General features: G+C 35.6%; 3 protein-coding genes across 16 annotated transcripts; 2 read left to right on the forward strand and 1 right to left on the reverse strand.

Annotated features, from left to right (window-relative positions):
• The first annotated feature begins 926 nt into the window (after nucleotides 1-926).
• Nucleotides 927-5986, forward strand: LOC105169656 (uncharacterized). The gene is made up of 5 exons (XM_011090122.3): nucleotides 927-1103; nucleotides 2022-3488; nucleotides 3718-3743; nucleotides 4481-5312; nucleotides 5415-5986. Exons 2-4 carry the CDS (start codon nucleotides 2108-2110, stop codon nucleotides 5243-5245), a joined length of 2172 nt encoding a protein of 723 aa, XP_011088424.1. The 5' UTR covers nucleotides 927-1103; nucleotides 2022-2107; the 3' UTR covers nucleotides 5246-5312; nucleotides 5415-5986.
• A 307-nt stretch (nucleotides 5987-6293) lies between these two features.
• LOC105169655 (glucose-1-phosphate adenylyltransferase large subunit 1) lies at nucleotides 6294-11506 on the reverse strand. 14 transcript variants are annotated; one of them, XM_088883035.1, is made up of 17 exons: nucleotides 11346-11506; nucleotides 10797-10918; nucleotides 10540-10560; nucleotides 10024-10267; nucleotides 9714-9836; nucleotides 9125-9295; nucleotides 8896-8988; nucleotides 8700-8783; nucleotides 8563-8618; nucleotides 8250-8343; nucleotides 7805-7990; nucleotides 7626-7706; nucleotides 7374-7460; nucleotides 7193-7297; nucleotides 6969-7075; nucleotides 6822-6882; nucleotides 6294-6732 (listed from the first exon to the last, which is right to left on the reverse strand). In XM_088883035.1, the coding sequence occupies exons 4-17, from the start codon at nucleotides 10252-10254 to the stop codon at nucleotides 6631-6633; spliced, it is 1581 nt and encodes a 526-aa protein (XP_088739161.1). In that variant the 5' UTR covers nucleotides 10255-10267; nucleotides 10540-10560; nucleotides 10797-10918; nucleotides 11346-11506; the 3' UTR covers nucleotides 6294-6630. The 14 variants fall into 14 exon arrangements, with proteins under 14 accessions (XP_088739161.1, XP_088739158.1, XP_088739155.1 ...); XM_088883032.1 differs by having other exon boundaries at nucleotides 10540-10619; XM_088883029.1 differs by having other exon boundaries at nucleotides 10540-10637.
• Nucleotides 11507-14360: 2854 nt separating this feature from the next.
• PAS2 (Protein-tyrosine phosphatase-like, PTPLA) lies at nucleotides 14361-15315 on the forward strand. Its single transcript, XM_020695753.2, has one exon. It carries the CDS (start codon nucleotides 14496-14498, stop codon nucleotides 15159-15161), a length of 666 nt encoding a protein of 221 aa, XP_020551412.1. The 5' UTR covers nucleotides 14361-14495; the 3' UTR covers nucleotides 15162-15315.
• Nucleotides 15316-17472: the final 2157 nt, after the last annotated feature.

The following is a 17472-nucleotide window of genomic DNA, read 5'->3' on the forward strand; positions in this document are numbered from 1 at the left end:
ACCCAATTTTATTATTTCTTTTCCTTATCCTATTTCTCAAGCAGATTATTTATTTATTTTCATTTTATTTTATTGTTCTTGATAATATGAATTTATTTTTATTCCATCTTAATATAAAAAAAATATTTACATGTCGTATTTTAAAACATAAGTAAAAATGGTTAAAAAAATAATGACACCTTTTTTTCAAAAAAAAAAACATATATATAACTGCAATAATTTCAGATTAAGATTTATAAAGACTATGATATTATTTATTTTGAATTTATTATTGTTATAGGTAACAATTTTCTTTATTCTTAGATGGAATAAATATGGCAATAAAGATGTAGGCAAAATTATTATTTTGATTCCATAGGACAAGAGAACGTGCATACATTTATGTACAATATTTTATGTATAATTTGAATTATGCATTTATAGATTATTGCTGATTTTTTTTCTTATAAGAATAAGGATTATTATATTATATGTAGATTTAAATTATAATTAATTAGCTTTAATAATTTTGATTAAACTATATAAACTTTATTAGAATAGTTTTCAATTACGAAATGTCAAACTCAAATAGTGCTTTTCTTTTGGCATTGTCGCGGGAGTTGTGTTGGATTAAATAAGAATGATTGCGAACAGAAATTTTATTATTTATATTAGTATAAAAATAAAAAATATCTTTCAATTGTGTTGATGATGATAATTTTAAATTAAATTTGTAATTATATATTTTTATTTTAAAACATGATATGTTAATTTAATATAGTTTTATTATTTATAATATTTGAATTTAAAAAATATTTATTAAATGCGGAGTTGCCGCGACGACTAGTTGGCAATAAGAAAAAGAGCAAAAAGTTAGGAAAAGTGCACCACAGGGGGACCCTCCAGCAAGCTAAAACGCGAAAATAAATAGGCTTGGCGTTGGCTCATGGCTGGCTCCAATACCACTCATCTCTCACTCTCTCGCTCGCTTCACATACAATATAAACAAGTGGTTTCTCTGTAACTCACTCTCTTAAGCGGAGCTCCACTACATGTTTTGTGCGTATGCACATTTACCCAGACCGAAAGCCACACAATTGGCCACGGAATATACAATTTTTCTGGTTCGTCATCTATATTTGTTTCAGTTCACGCATATTATTTGCGTAGTGCTATTGAATTCAGCTGCAAAACAGTGGTTCAATCTCTGTTATTTATTGTTGAAGTATTTTTGTGGAGATTAGTTGCTAAGCTAAGCAACGTTTTAAACTGTTCTGTTTTTGTTCTTTGTTTTGTGTTTCCGCTCTGTTGCTGCTGTTTGTGGTTTGCTAGTTAAGAAACGTTTTGAGCTCTTCTGTTTCTGGTATTGGTTAATCAAATCCGTGATTTCATGTAATTCACGTAGGTAATAATCCAGGTGAGATGTGAAAACTTTAGATCATAAAATGATGATATTACAATTTACAATAAGTTGACAGCCATAGAAAAAAAATGTTGTATCATGTATGATTTAATGTTTACTGCAATGATACCTCATGAAAAGCATATAACATGTCAAAACAACCCCTAAGTTTCAAACCATTTCTTCTCTTCCCTCCCTTTCTGCTCCATGTTGTCTGGGACGTGATTCTAAGTTTGTTGTGAAAAATATCAGATCAGCAAAATAGAGTTATTCAGTTTACCACTGCAATCAGATTTCTTAAAAGTATGACGAATTTTAATTGTCTTGTATTATGACTAAGAGCTACTACTGCATATAGTATTCTTTTAACTACTATTATTTGACAAGGAAATTTCACGCTATCCACTTGCGTGGTACCCGACTGGTATTAAGATTTGTTAGCCTAAATACTATTATCATCATGTGCAGCATAATAGTTCCTTACTCTGCTTGAGAATGTTGCCAATCATGAGCTGCCTCAGTCAAAATTCATTGAGCTTTCACCTTAACATTTTTCTCTCTATTGCTAGCGAAGATCTGTTGACTTTCGATGTTTATTTTTGCTAATATCTGCCTTGATTATTATATTTTCCATGTTCAGATTTCTCAAATCTCATTCTGAAGGTAGAATTGCGTACGTCAAGTCTCATAAGTTTGAGGTGGAATTGCGACTGACTGCACGCTATCATGTCTGATGCAGTCATGAAGCCAGTTAAGGATACTAATGGGAGGAGTAGACAGATTATGCAATCTTACCAATCTGTTTGGATGGCTCACTGGATGAGGTCAAGCTGTTATGCACCAATAGAAATGTCCAATCATGATGCTTCTGGAAGTGAGGAACTTGATTGTGCTACTAGGGTCGATAACTTAACAAATGAGTTTGATGTTTCAAGACCAGTCAAAGGACTTGGAGTGATTGAGAATAAAACTTTTGAGGTTGTAGATGAGGGTCCAGAAATGGGCTGCAAAAGCCTGAGAAATGAGATATCACGCAGTTCTGTGTTCAGATGTGTTCAAGACACTGATGACATACGAGCATGTAGGCCTGTGTTTGCTCACAAACTTGAGCGTGGTAAAGCTGTTGATCATAAAAGTGGGATTCAGTTTCTTCCCTTTGTTCACAGCATTCCAGCTGAGAATGAAATTTCCTCCCGAGGATGCCGTTCGCTGGGAGAAGGCAGTTCGAGGAAGCCTCCTCAGTGGATGGAAACTCATTCCAACAGGAATGATAGCTGCTTTGCAATACCAAAATTTTTGCAGGAAAGACTTGTAGAATCATCATCAGATATTGTGCCATATATTGAAAAATATAAGTTTGACAAAGAAAAAGCTGCCATGTCTCCAATGATTAATGAATATGCTGTTGTTTCCAAGCAACTGACTAATACATGCCTGAGAAAGCTAGAGCATGAACATTGTCATGAGCACAACCAGTCAGCTGATTTAGTTTGTCAGACAAAAATGGACTGCTGCTCCAAGAATACATGTTATGGGGAGGGTGATATGTGTGATTCTGACCTGTCAACATTTGGTCGGGACTGGTTCCCAAAGGTGCAGAAATGTACAGGTATCAGTCTGTTTCCAACTCAGTACACTGGTTCAGAGAAAATTGAAACAAGGAAATCCAAAAATGATTGTTACCCTCCACAGAAGTTGCAGAGTTGTGTTCATGATGTTGAGTCAAGATTTTACACCAGTGTGGATTCTGTAGAAGGAACAACAGGAAGTTGTCCCACGTGTTCTCAGACAATTCACAGCATGTTAATCACAAAAAAGACTGATGTCAATCTGTCAAAAGGAAATGATATTTTTGAACGTACAAGAGCTGCTACCAAATTTGATGGAAATATGTCTACTGATCGTCATCTCCTGTCGCCATTTTGTGGTCAGTGTAAGCCAGTGAAACTTCAGACTCTGGGTCATTGCATCTGTAGTGAAGCAAAAGAAAATGTCGGAGATGTCAAGGCTTCTAAAGTTACTACAGAAAATGAATCACCAGTTGAGATGGACACCATAGACATGGATTCTTTTAAGGAGAATAACTCATGGACAAACCTGGGTTCTGGTATGTATAATTGTGCATCATGAAATCTGCCTTTTATTGACCAGTCTAAATTCATTTGATTTATTACTGGAAGATGGCAGGTGCATTAAACTTTTCTCAAAGCTGATGCGCTGATCTTTTATGGTTTTTGGAAGTAGCATCTAATTAGATATCTTGTTTTACAGATTTAATAAATATCTCTAGTCAAATATCATCCTTTACTAAGATGTTTTTCTTTTCTCTATTGTAGGCTCATTTTCTACCACAGCAATTAAGGTACTTTTCATCTTTATTAATAACATCAACCTGCATGTTTTGTCAATTATTACTTAGGTAGGTGGTGTCTCTGTAACCTCAGTCTGTTATATATTTAGATGCATATTTGCTTCGCACATTAATCTCTGTAGAAAAGGATTTGAGACCCCCTGAAAATTTGTATTCAGTGCTAGGATGTCCCACACCCCTTTTCCATTTTATTGACAAGATAAATAGTTGAAAAGCCATATACCCGTTCAATTTGTTAGAGGAGATTGCTCAGCTTACTAGACCTTGGGATTTCTCTTGACAACCAGATATCCCATGGTGTACCATCTGGTTAGAATTCATAGGAAATCTTGGTAGTTCTTGTCAGCTAGTTTCCTGTTCCTGCAGCCCAACTTATCTGTGCTAGACTTTTTTGGCCTTGATTACTGGGATTCCATTGCTATTATTCATGATTAAATTTGGCCTTTGAACCAGTAAAATATGCTCTCCATGATGCATCTTGCACTTAATGAGTTGTCGAGTTTCTGAGGGAATGCAGAAAAATGAAAAATAACAGTCCGAGCATGTGCAATCTAAGTTTTATGGAGCCGTTTTTTTCTGATGCTATTTCAAAACTGGTTTTCTCCAAAGTTTTATTTATGTCCTAGTGGATTGCTCTGTGTATGAATTCATTCTAACAATTCTGAAGTGCACAGTTGCAGTTGCATCTGCCCTTAAGCATGCTCTATTGATTATTGGATGTGTTGTAGGACACCAATAAGGATGCAAGTTTGCCCCCTCATTTAGGTGTTCCTTCCTCAAGCAAAGCTGGATGTCAACAGCTGACAATCTGGCAACCTGATATCAACTTGGAGCTTCCAGCCTTACTAGGTGGGGCAAGTTCGTCTGAGAACACATTCACTGACTTCTCAGAGACTCAGAGTTTGGAGATGGAAAGGTTTTCGTTGCATGTTGAGCAGCACAAAAGAAAGTCCACTCTCAGCGTGGATGACTATCCGCACGCAGATCCAGGTAACATAATGGTTAAGCGCCTCAAGCTGAGCTCTTCAAACTATGATCATGGCACAAAGAGCTCAAATCTGGCTCAAAACTCATCTCATGGAAAAATGGGTGAGTTTTTTACCAGAATTCTGAAAAGCAGCATCACTAGCTCAGAACCAAATTCAAATAAGCATCATAGTGAAGAATCATTGCTGTCAGATAAGAGTAGGGACTTCGTAAGGAAAGACAATGACATTACCCAGGACCCAATAAACAAGGACAAGAGCTTATTGCTGTCACATACTTGGATACAAAGATGGCTGAGGGATGGACCAAAAATGACCGAAAGGAAACCTGAAACAGTGGTGGTTCCTGAGCTACCAAAATTGAGATTAGCACAGAAGAACCTCCAAAAGAAACAGTGTCCCAGCATTGCAGCTATGGCACTGATGCGAAAGGCTATCACTGGTTTGCAACCATGTGAGCTCCAGAAGAGGGGCCCTTTCACTATATGGAACACAAAAGGCTTCTGAAAACTTCGATTGCTGCAACAGATACTTGGTTTTCTGCATGTGTTCTGCAGCAGATATCCTTGAGCTGGTAATCAAGAACCAGATTAAAATTTATAGCCCGGCTTTTCTCTATAAGTATCTATTTATTAGACATCTGTTAATGAGAGGAATTATCCTTTTCATAATGCAGAATGATACAAATTCCAGACATGCTCTTCAAGCTTGGTTAGCAGCATAGAAAGGTGCCAAGCTAAACCAGGATTTTATGGTTTTGGCGCCTTCTGGTCTCTTTTGCTGTGTACCTCATGTAAACACAAAAGGCATACTGAGATCATCTCTCAAAGCACCACTGATTTTCCAGCCATGTATATAGTGGGACATGCTAATTTCTATTTGGCGGAGGAAGATGGCTAGTCAAGGCTTGTGATTTTCAACCAATCAGGGGAGATGATAGGAGGATGATTGGGGAATGATGAGAACTCAATTTTGGCTTGTTTACACTAACATTCAGGTTAAACTTAACTAAACTTGATAACAGTTCATGTATCTCTTTCATGTTAGCATAAGTTGTTTAAACAAACCTCCCCTACACCAAGCACATCACAGATTCCATGACTCTGATGACTTGATATTGTTGTTTGCATTATAGCCAGTGTCCTATTACCCAACTTTGATGAACACAGTTTGAATCTTGATGATCTGGGTTGGTATTGCTTATAAAAGACTATGATATCGTCTTGATAGCATAGCATGTTTTTGTTTTTTCTTGTTTTTCACCATCAATCTATGCCAGTCAGTATCTCAAAACATTCAACATGAAATATTACCTGCAAGTGAGATCTTTAGCTGTTGAGAAGTCATGAGTTGCCTGTTCTACCCTAATGAATAGGGGGAACAATAATCATTTTCTTAAGGGCACACTGGCAACTCAGGTTTTAACATTGCAAGAAAGGAGAAATTGACAAAGGATTGCTATAACTAATGAGGTGAATTATAGCTCCTGCAAATCACTTCACCATATGAATAGTTTGAGTTTGATGAGAATCACTTCAGCACTGGAAAATGCATATAGTAAATAGGCTGTAGACACTATCATGAAATCAAAACGTCTATACAAGCCTTAAATCAGCAATTTCGATTATTACTATAGAACTACTACATATTTTTATTTCACATACATGCTTTCTTTAACTTGAAACAGAAAAAGCACTTGTAAACTGCACCCTCAGATTTATTCCAGGACTTTCAACTGTCTTTCCACATACGCCAAAGCAAGCTTGCCTTCAGGAATTTCCCCAAGATGGTTTATCAGTTGGTCACCGGATGCCTCAGTTGATAACGGCTCAAGTTTGGCTGTTGTATAACCTCAAATGACTCCGGAGATGGTAGCCAAGTAATGAAACAATTCATATGACTGTTCCATCACTGATTGTTGCCTTCTCAACAATGATGGTGATCCCTGAACGAATGTAGAAGCCTTCCTCTGGTCTATCGGCTTCTTGAACACCCTGTGTAGCCAAAGGGAAGTGATAAATTTAGAGTAAACATCTCTTCCTGGTGATCACAAGCTTTAGGTATAGTGATGAATCGAACTTACATCTTTATTCTTGATTATCACATCTTTCCCAATTCTTGCATTCTTGTCAATAATACAGTTCCTACAGGCACAAAAGATATGCATTTCACTACAATCCTGCTTTTCTGTATAAGATGCTTAACCCCTTCAAAGCTCATGTCCACTCACCTGATTTTCGTGTTTCTTCCGATTCCCATAGGGACTTTCCCTTGTGCCAGTAGTGAGGCAATCTCCGATTCTGTTTGGTAGTAGTCGGCCCCCATCATCAAAGAATCCTATTAGAGTGAGAAAAGAGTTATATTTATAACAATATAATGACACACAAATCCTTTAACCTTTAGACATAGAGACCCTTTTTGATGCAATAGAAAATGGAAGCATGATGTGCTCACCTTCAGTTCGACACCAGAGTCTAGTCGAGAGCGTTCACCGACTATCGAATGTTCAACAATGCATTCTCGCAGAAAGCACCCATGTGATATTATTGCATCTTTTATCTGGAAAATACAACTAATACCATTAGACCATAAGTATCAGTGGACATTTCTACTAGCACCCACTGTCCCAGCTTACCTTGCAGTTATCGATTTTAGTGGGTGGCAGGAAACGAGGAGATGTGTAAAATGGAGTCTTGGGATCGTAAAATTCAAACTTCGGAAACTGCAATACGAAATTGGTTGCTTAGTTCTCGAGGAAAGCACGAAATCAGTGATCAAACCTCTTACAAGAAGCAAAGAAATTAACTAATGAATTGGAAAATGGTGAATTAGGAGATACTACTTAAAACACGATAGAGGGAACAAGGACATGAAAAATTCAACAAACCTCGTCTGTGAGAGCTAAATTAGCATCATAGAATGATTTTATTGTTCCAATGTCCTCCCAGTAGTCTCTGAATATATATGCCTGCAGTAGAAGTATCATCTTAAAACCTTGAAGATAATCGCAAACAAAACATTTATTTTTAATACAAAGGAGTGATGACATGAAGTTTGCTCTCTGACCTGTACATTTTGTTCCTTGACTGCAGCCGGGATGATTTCAGATCCAAAGTCATTTGCCGTAGGGTAACTCCACCTTAGAAGCTTCAACAATACATTTGTCTTAAATGCATACACTCCCATAGAAGCAATGTATGGGGACCTTAAGGCTTCCTGTGGAGACAGTCCTATGATAGAAGTATCTACTTGCTGCAATAAGACAAAACAGAACAAAATTGAGATGGAAACAAGAGAAACTTAGCAGGTTGCATCTGAAAAAACTACCATTATCGCATCATTGCTCCAGAGGATTTGGTGGCTGTTCCGTTCTGTTCTATGTTTGTTTATTCTAGATCTTGAATTCCAATAGATGAAGGTGCTATCAGAGTGTGACGCTCTTCATGCTACTTTGAGAAAACTATTTTTTTATATTCAGATGATAACAAGTTTCAAACACACTTGAACATACCATTGCTTTCTTATCAGAGCCCCTAGGTTTTTCGGAGAATTGGGTTATCCGACCTCTGCTGTCGATCTTCACCAGTCCAAAAGACGACGCTCGGCTGAGAAGTAAAATTTGGGTTAACATTTGACATATGCTATGGCTATTAGGTATAGATAAAGACTAAAGCAGACATGCAAAAGGTATAGTGACAGTTGCCCTTTCTCGCTTTCCCTGCTTACAATCTTTTCGAGGTAATGAGTTGAACTTGAGTGATTAGACTTAGCATCAAGATAATTCACTAGAGGATTAAAACAGCAAACGGTGAAGGGTCACAAACCTGTCGTCAACTGGTGCACATGAAAGTGTGAGGTCAGCATTTCGATCGATGTGGTTCTGTTTAAGCAATAAACGAGATTTAGATATCTTGACGCAGTTGATATCATATCAAAATTTGCCGTTGATAGATCACTGTACCTGTACAAAGTCCATGTAGTCCATCCTGTAAAGATGATCCCCTGATAGAATCAATACGTTATCAATATCTTTTGCCTTGGCATCCTGCAAGAATCAGTTGAGAGTACAAGACTGACATTATATGAAGAAAAAGCAGATGAGTGAATATCAAGTTAATTTAGGACTAATTACATGTGCTATATCTGTGAAGACTCACCTCAAATAACCATATAAATTGCCTAACAGCATCAGCTGTCCCCTGGAACCATCGGTTACCTGTTTCTCCTGCCGTTTGAGTCGCAGCCAAAACCTACATCGAGGCTTAAAGAGTTGGTAAAAATTGCTATTTGCACATGCTGTCAGTTTTATATTAGTAACATGTTTGAGATGTATCAGGGTGTTCGGGTTTCAGTTCACAATAAAGTAATGATTATAAAGGTCTTAACCTCGACAAACCCATCACCAAAGCTGATGCCATTTCCAGTGTAAGTGCGAGAGATGTGCCGATTCAGAGAAGCAGAATTGAACTGGGTCAGCACAAAGATCTTGTTAATGCCACTGTTGATACAGTTGCTCATCGGGATGTCAATCAGCCTATAGCAACCTCCCACTGGAACCTGCACATCGCATCACACGAGAATGTGAAATCTCATTAAATAAAGCTCCATGAAAATGGAGCAGGGATCTCATGGATGGAATTAATAAATCACTAAATAAATTACTTTTTCCTGAAAGGAGGACAAGGAAACAACATCACAACTCTCAGAAATGGCGAACTACATTCCGAGTTGTTCAAGTTACAAAAATTTCATAACATTTGCAGACAGTAACATACTGCAGATAATTAACTAACACACATACAGGTCTCCAGTATTCTTCTCTGCACATCACCAAATCAAACCACTTTCTCTGTATTCTTCTTACCAATCTCAGAAGAGTGGCAGAAAATTAAACTGAATGGTATACTCCTAGACAAGATAAATTAATTTGGAACTGCAATTTAATTTACTCTTCATCAGAGAGATGCTTTCTTACAGCTGGAGTTGCAGCTCTGTTTGTAAGTGGGAAAAGGTGCTTGCCCGCACCTCCTCCAAGAATGATTGCAGCCACATTTTTCGGATTCGCCCTTCGCCTCTCTGGTATTGGTGTTTGTACTGTCTGAGAATAGTGCAAGAAACACATTAACCTTATCATCCAAAAAAGCCGAAAACATAAAACTTGTATCTCATTCAAGATTTTATTTCCCACAGAAACTGGAAAAACCAACAATGTTGTTCTAGAGCAAATTAACCCAAAAATGAGGAGAAAAAGAAAATAAACATACAAGTTGAGTAGGAATGCTCACCACTGTTTCTTTGTTGTTCTCTCTGGTGAGAACAGAATAAGCAACCCCAGGTTTGATTTTCCTCCCCTTATTCTCAAGGCTCAAACTTCTCCCCAGTTGATTAGCCCAACCACAACTACTCAGACTTCCTCTAATCTTCTCTCCCCAAATTCCCTTTTCTCCATTACCAAAACCACCTTTGCTCAGATTTCCCAAATGGGCTGTGGGTTTCAATGTTGCACAAGAATCCATGGCAGTTTACTCACTGATCCAACCAGTTGCAAGAATTAGCAGTATTATTATTAAACGATGATAATCAGTTAGTTAGAGATTAAAATAAGAGATAGATCACAGGTTTAAGTACAAGTACACTAGTTTCAGTAAAGTAAAGAATGAAGAAATGTAATCTAAGGAACCAAGTAAAGTATAGATCACACAAAGACACGAACCAATTAAAAAAATAATGCAGTGGCGACAGCCCACAAATATTCTTTTTCATATGAAAGAAAAGCACAGAGTACCACTCAAAAGTTGTACCTTGGAAGCTAAACAGAAGATCTAATGTGAACAACAGCGTCAGCACCAGATCATGCAGAATTATGGGAAAATCCAAGATTCTGGTTAAACCAAAGTTCCTAGTACTTGAGAAATAGAGGAATCAAGAATCTTGAAAAGAAAAGGCGAAATAAGTGATAGAATTTATTTATTTTATTTTATTTTTTTAAAAAAAAAAGATGAAAACTTGAAGATCTATTGCACAAAAGCTGCCGAGGTGATAAGCAGTAGTGGCTCACAGATTATATCAGAAGAGCTGGAGAATGCATGAAAGGCCTGTGAGGTGGAGGTGGTGGTAGCTGTCTTGGCTTGTGAGCTTTCACGAGAAATCTTGCGATCTTGCTATTTATTATCGTCAAATCTGTCATCATATATATAGAAACAACAACAAAAGAAAAATAACAAAAAAATGGAGTTTAAAAATCTCACAAGGTAAATGAAAAATAAAAATCTCTCTCTCTCTCTCTCTCACAGACACACACACACAAACACGGTGAAGTGCGTGCAAAATGCATTGTTAACAGCAGTAGGTGAAGTGTGGTGTAAAGGGTTTTGGGCTTCTTGCCATCGTCCACGTTTCAAGACTCCTCTGCACTCAGACAAGAGGAGGGCCCAATGCCCAAAAACACGTCCATTTCACTCTGTGATCAAACTCTTGTTTTTGTATCATATGCACATCTTTATTTGAAAAATCTGAGTGATTTTATACGAGTGGGTGTAATTGGTGAGATTTTTTTAAAAAGAAAGATCATTTCTGAAATCAAGGGGCCATGAGTGATCGATCATACATGGATTTTGTCAGACGATTGTGAGGCCAATAGATCATAGAGATGTATGCACTTCCCTTCCCACCTCTGGACAAATCGCTGATTGGATGACGATCATTTCACTATTCTTGGATGTCCTTGTCCAACATTCATCATATCCAGATTTGTGTTCAAGTTGTCATGAGAGTTTTGAGAGGAGGAAAGCAACAACGTTTATGGATTTTCTTCTTCCATCCCTCCACAAATAATACTCCTATTTTTTCTTCTCTTCAATAATATTGACTTGTTCGAAATCAAAATCAAATCTGATCGCATCGAATCAATCAAGTGTTGTTATATGTTAGTTCCGTAACTTCTTCTAAAAAATTATATATTGATAATACTTTATTGTAATTTATTTATCTAAGGATGATAATGTTGAACTATGTGACATGGGGTTCCACACATGAGAATTTCCAAAGCCGGAAGTTTGAGACAGCCCATGTTACTTGCTTTGGTCCAAGTTACTATGTCATTTTTAGTGCTTGTCCTTTTTATTAGTCTTTTTCTAGTAATTATTATTGAAAACACCTTATTTTATGACATCAATTCATAAATATTTACATATCAATTATCATTATACAACCCAATATTAAGAAAAACATGACATGTTTTGTTTTCAAGGATTATAACAAATAAATAAAAAACTCGTTATAATTCAAATATTAAAGAGTGTTGTAAAGGGATGGTTGTGGAGGCTTTGAATTGGAAGACAACGAGCATAGTGTAGGGTTCATCCTTTATGAATACAAGTGGAGTTGATATGATGATGATATGCATTCACCTAATTCAATATTTTTTACGCTAACAAATTATATGGAAAATCATCATCATACTATAAACCAATTAACTCTAAATATTTTTATCAAATTTTGTAAAATGTTTTATTTATAATATTTCCATTTTTTGTAGTTTATGATATATTCAGGTTTAATATTTGGTTTATGTGATAAAATTATTTATATTGAAGAGTTTAGTTTGTAGATCAGAAAAAGAAATAAATGGTTATGGTGAATTATAGCATAAAATGATTGTTGAATAAAGGAGTATTTGGTTTGGGATATAAGTTAGAAATAAATATTGGAAAATGTAATAGTTAAAGATAATCAAAGTGATTGAGATGGAGAGAGGAGTCCAATCAAATCAAAGCCTTTGCTCTGGTTGGCTAGAATTTGATGTTGACGGCTGGCCGTTGGATTTTCGGTCCGCACACGTGTCTTCATTATTTTAAGGTTTTGGTCTATGAATTAATGGCTTAATTCTTTCAACTTAGCTGTTAAAAAAAACTGTTTTCTTTTTCCTATTAAAAATTAATATTTTTATTAGTATGAATACTGTGAAATTACTTACTCACCAAAATTAAAAAAAATAAAAAATAAAAGAGAGAGAGAGAGTGAGAGAGAAAAATGTCTAAGAGTAAGCAAAGATAAATGGACACAAATGTGGTATATATTTAAAAATATAATTTATATATTTTATTTTTATTTATAACATATTTTAAAATATTAAAAATTATTTATTATATGCACGCAGGGACGGCATGCCGTCAAAGCTAGTATTAATATACAAGAAAAGATATTTTTCTCTCACAAACGACGGTTATAACATTGCGACACCAATTTACGATAATACCTCTAAGTTTTATTATTATTTTTTTTGCTTTCTTTCTTTTTTTATTATTATTTTTTAAATATAATTTATTAATTTATATATATATATATATCTATAATATATTAAAAAATATAAATTATTATTTATTATACGACATATAAGTACAATATGGCATGACCACTAATAAATAAAATGAGTTAGAAACACGGTGACAGTAGTAAAGGAGTAGAAGAAGAAATTAGAGTCCCACTCCCCACCCCATGCAGATTTATGGAACTTCACGTCACGTGCCCCTCCTGTTACTCTCACTCACGCTTGGACCTCCAAACCATTTTTCTTTTATTCGGTACCAATCCACTGGGGTCGGCCCAATATAGGTCCGAATCCATGAAGATCTAACCCAATTAGCCGATAAGGACTCCAAACTTGGGCTTATCAAGTATGAGAAAAAATGGGTATGGAGTATGGATTTTGTTGCAATGTATGAAATTATAGAAATAAGAACAACAAAATAAGGTCAAATGAATAATGAATACTTATTTTAATTCAATATTATAAATTAAAAAAAAAAATTACAAAATAACCAATCTAATTAATTTTCTGACCACCTATTCTAATAGCTCAATCAAACAGCTAACAGCTCATTTAGGAACTCAGCCTCAGCCGTGATGTTCGTCGATTTACAACCAGTTGGGGCGCACCGACCTAAACTGCTAACTAACATCTACATGTGCTTTTCTTGAATGTTGTTACGATAAACTCTGTGCAAGTAATGCAAAATCCCAATTTTACCCCCCGTCAGATGTATTCTATAATAAATAAATATTTGATGAATTAACTGAATTTTGGGTGGTGAGAAATTAGTTATGTTAGGGGTTAAATTGGCAATGTGTCTAAAATAGGGCTGTGAACATGGCATTATAAAGCAAATGATTGAAGGACTGAGTATTGGATGGTTGGATCAAGTGCAGGTGATGATTGATGGAAAGGGGACTCTCATTTTGGGATGAAAAAACATAAGACACCACATTTTATCTAAAATAAAAATGAGATAACATAACATCAAGAAGCTTATAAATTTACTATTAATGACAAAATTATGATGAATTTAAAAAGAAACCTATGCATATTATAAGAGGCAAGCTTTTATTTTTTAAAATATTTAGATAAAAATAAGAGGATAAAACTCATTTGACATTATCTTTAAAAAGTTATAAATTTCTCCAAGAATTAAAAGGAAAATATTATGTTAGAGGGTGATGTCATTTAATAATATTTTGAATAACACTAATCCAATTCCACCTTAATATTTATGTGAAAGAAGATTGAGTTAGAGAGTATTAAAGGAAAAAGAAAAAAAAGAGTAGATAGATATGGTGAGTGCAAGCTGCAAGTGGTTGACCCGCCCACCTAAGTTCATTAACTCACCTTCCCACAAAGCCCACACTCTTCTGCTATTAAAATCCCTCTCCTTCCCATTTCTCTGGGAAACAATACCCAATCTCCAGATCTCCCACTCCCATGGCCGGAATGTTCTCCTCTATTCGCCGATTCTACCTCATCCTCTATAACTGGATACTTTTCTTGGGATGGCTCCAGGTCTTTTACCTCGCCGTCAAAACTCTCAGAGAATCCGGCCACCAATCCGTGTACGCTGCCGTCGACAAGCCCCTCATTCTCGCGCAATCCGCCGCTCTCCTCGAAATCTTCCACAGCTTAATTGGGATCGTCAGATCTCCGGTGAGCGCTACTCTTCCGCAGGTCAGTTCCAGGTTGTACGTAACATGGGGTATCCTGTACAGCTTCCCAGAAATCCGGACCCATTTCCTCGTCGCGTCTTTGGTGATTAGCTGGTCAATCACCGAAATTATCAGGTACTCGTTTTTCGGGGTCAAGGAAGTTTTCGGGTTTACACCTTCCTGGCTGCTTTGGCTGAGGTACAGCACGTTCCTTTTATTGTACCCTTCGGGCATCACTAGTGAGGTGGGTTTGATATACTATGCGCTGCCTTATATGAGGGAATCCGGGAAATACAGCATCAGGATGCCCAATAAGTGGAATTTCGCGTTTGATTATTATTACAATGCACTTGTGATTCTTGGGTTCTATGTCCCGGGCAGTCCTCATATGTATGGATATATGTTGGGGCAGAGGAAAAAAGCTCTCTCCAAGTCTAAAGCTGAGTAGTAAATTCAAGATTCCGGGATTCTTGCTCTTGTTCGGCATCTATCATTTGTGTTGAAGATTGTTTCTGTTTGCCCCATTTACAGTTCATGGGAAAAGTGATGTCATTCTTAACTTTAATTCAGTTCATTTGTGAGTTTTTACCTTCTCTTGGCAATTCTTGGTCATGATTTTAGTTTTATGCATCTTGAATTTGTCTAGCCAAAGTTGTATTGCTGTACCACTTAACAGCCTGGGCGGGAGCAGTGAGGCTTCAGTAGCATCTTGGGTTTCGATTTCTGAGTTAGGCTTTAGCTCATTTCCTTCCATTGATGAGCGTAAATGCCTCTGCTTAGGTATGTTGGATGAGTTATCAAATGTATAAAATCCCCTTATATTTTAAAAAATTAGTTAAAAATCCTTTTTTATTTTAAAAATAAATTAAAAATTCTCCTGTATTTATTAAACATAGCTCAATCGTCCTCTTTCTGTTAAATCTACTAACGTGTTAATTTTTTTAGAAAATGACCGTTATACTCTTACTTAATGTATATTATTTCTTATTTTAATGACAGTTGGATCTTTTTTGTTCAAATATTGATTGTTAGATCTAATCAATTAGTCTCAACTATTAGATTTTTAAAAAATGAAAGGTTTAAATTTAATAAATTATTTAATTTATATTATATATAAATAATTTAAAATTAAAAAATATATTATTATATATATATATATAAAAAAATAACTCCCCAACCACCCCCTCACCCTCACCCCACCACCATCTTCGTCGCGAGATTGATGATGAATTTTCAAATTATTGGATCTCCATAAATATTTTACTAAAATAAGTGAGGCTGGTTTCATTAGAATCGTTTTAAAGGGACGAGGCTGATGGTGGTAATTTGCAGTCGGGATTCGATCGAACGGCAACGGATCGACGACAAACATGTTCGGAGGTCGTGGCTTGAGCCCAGACTCTTCAGTTCACGAAAACTCAAATTGAAGGTGGAAATGTTCCTCTTGAAGAGAGGATTTGAATGGTATCACTAGCGGTTGAAAAATCGTCTGGACGATGCCAGAAACTTAGAGACAAGTTTGGGCGCCGCAAACTCGTTTTTTCTATTCAGTTTTTTCTTTTTCTTTTTAAAGTTTTTAATTAATTTAATTAAAATATATTTTAATTAATTATTAAATATTTCAGCTAATTAAGAATAAATATAATAATTATTATTGTAATTAAATATATATTTTAATTAATTAAAAATAATGTTACATTTAACAATTATAAAATTATTTGAATTTAAATATAATTTAATATTAATATTAATATTAAATAAATTAAATATAATTTAATATTTTAATTTAAATTATAAAAAAATACAAAAACAAAACAAAACTAAAAAGGACATTTTAGTAAAAAATATTTAAGAAAAAGGTAAAAAACAGTTAAAAAATACTCCCACATGCACAATGTAATGTACCTTCCATTAATTACTAATAGAAGGAGTGTTTGTTGTTGAGTTTTACAAAATATAGAAAAAATTTTAACTTATTTTTAAAATAGAAAGAAGTTTTTAACTAATTTTTTAAAACACAAAATAGTTAGTTGCGGCTTGTGACGCTTCATTGAAGAAAAACAAATGAAATTCCTGAAAGTTCCTACCTTAGGCTTAGACCACATCTTTTTTTCTTGGAGAAAAGCCTAAGCTTTAGACTTGCTACATAGGAGAGCTAACTTTGATTTATGGCATCAGAAGTTACTTTCAGGTTGCCTCCCTCCCACCATTATGGCTGTAGGTTTTTCATGTCATGCCTGTGCTGTTCTCCATTCATCAACAAGAAGTCCTGTACCGGCTAATAATCCCAACACCCAACATACTAAACCCAAACAACAGATCTTCCAAAATTTTATACTTATGAGGGGAATCAAAATTGAAAGTAAACATAGGGTTGTAAAAAGTAAATGAGCCCAACGTTCACAATGTTGGTGATGCAATAGATACCTTTATACAATGGTGGTTGGCCGCACCATTTCTCCCGCATAATACTATGTACCTATTATAACTGACTTTTCACCTAACACAGATTGACACAAATAACAGGTTGGCACTAAAATTGCGTGCTTTACCTTGAGAACCTCGCATAATGCATACAATCCAATACAATGCAACTTGTCATTTCACAATAGGCACAGACCTAGCATGTTTCCTATCTCCACAAATGACTAGCCCAAAACACAAAAAGACCATCCCCGCACCAATCAGGAGTTCAAATCTAAGCCATTGAAGTGATTCACTTCCAAAAGCATGGATATACAACTAATTGGATTAAATTA

This window comes from Sesamum indicum, linkage group LG8 (assembly GCF_026168435.1).
Source record: "Sesamum indicum cultivar Baizhima isolate 11 linkage group LG8, ASM2616843v1, whole genome shotgun sequence".
Taxonomy (NCBI): domain Eukaryota; kingdom Viridiplantae; phylum Streptophyta; class Magnoliopsida; order Lamiales; family Pedaliaceae; genus Sesamum; species Sesamum indicum.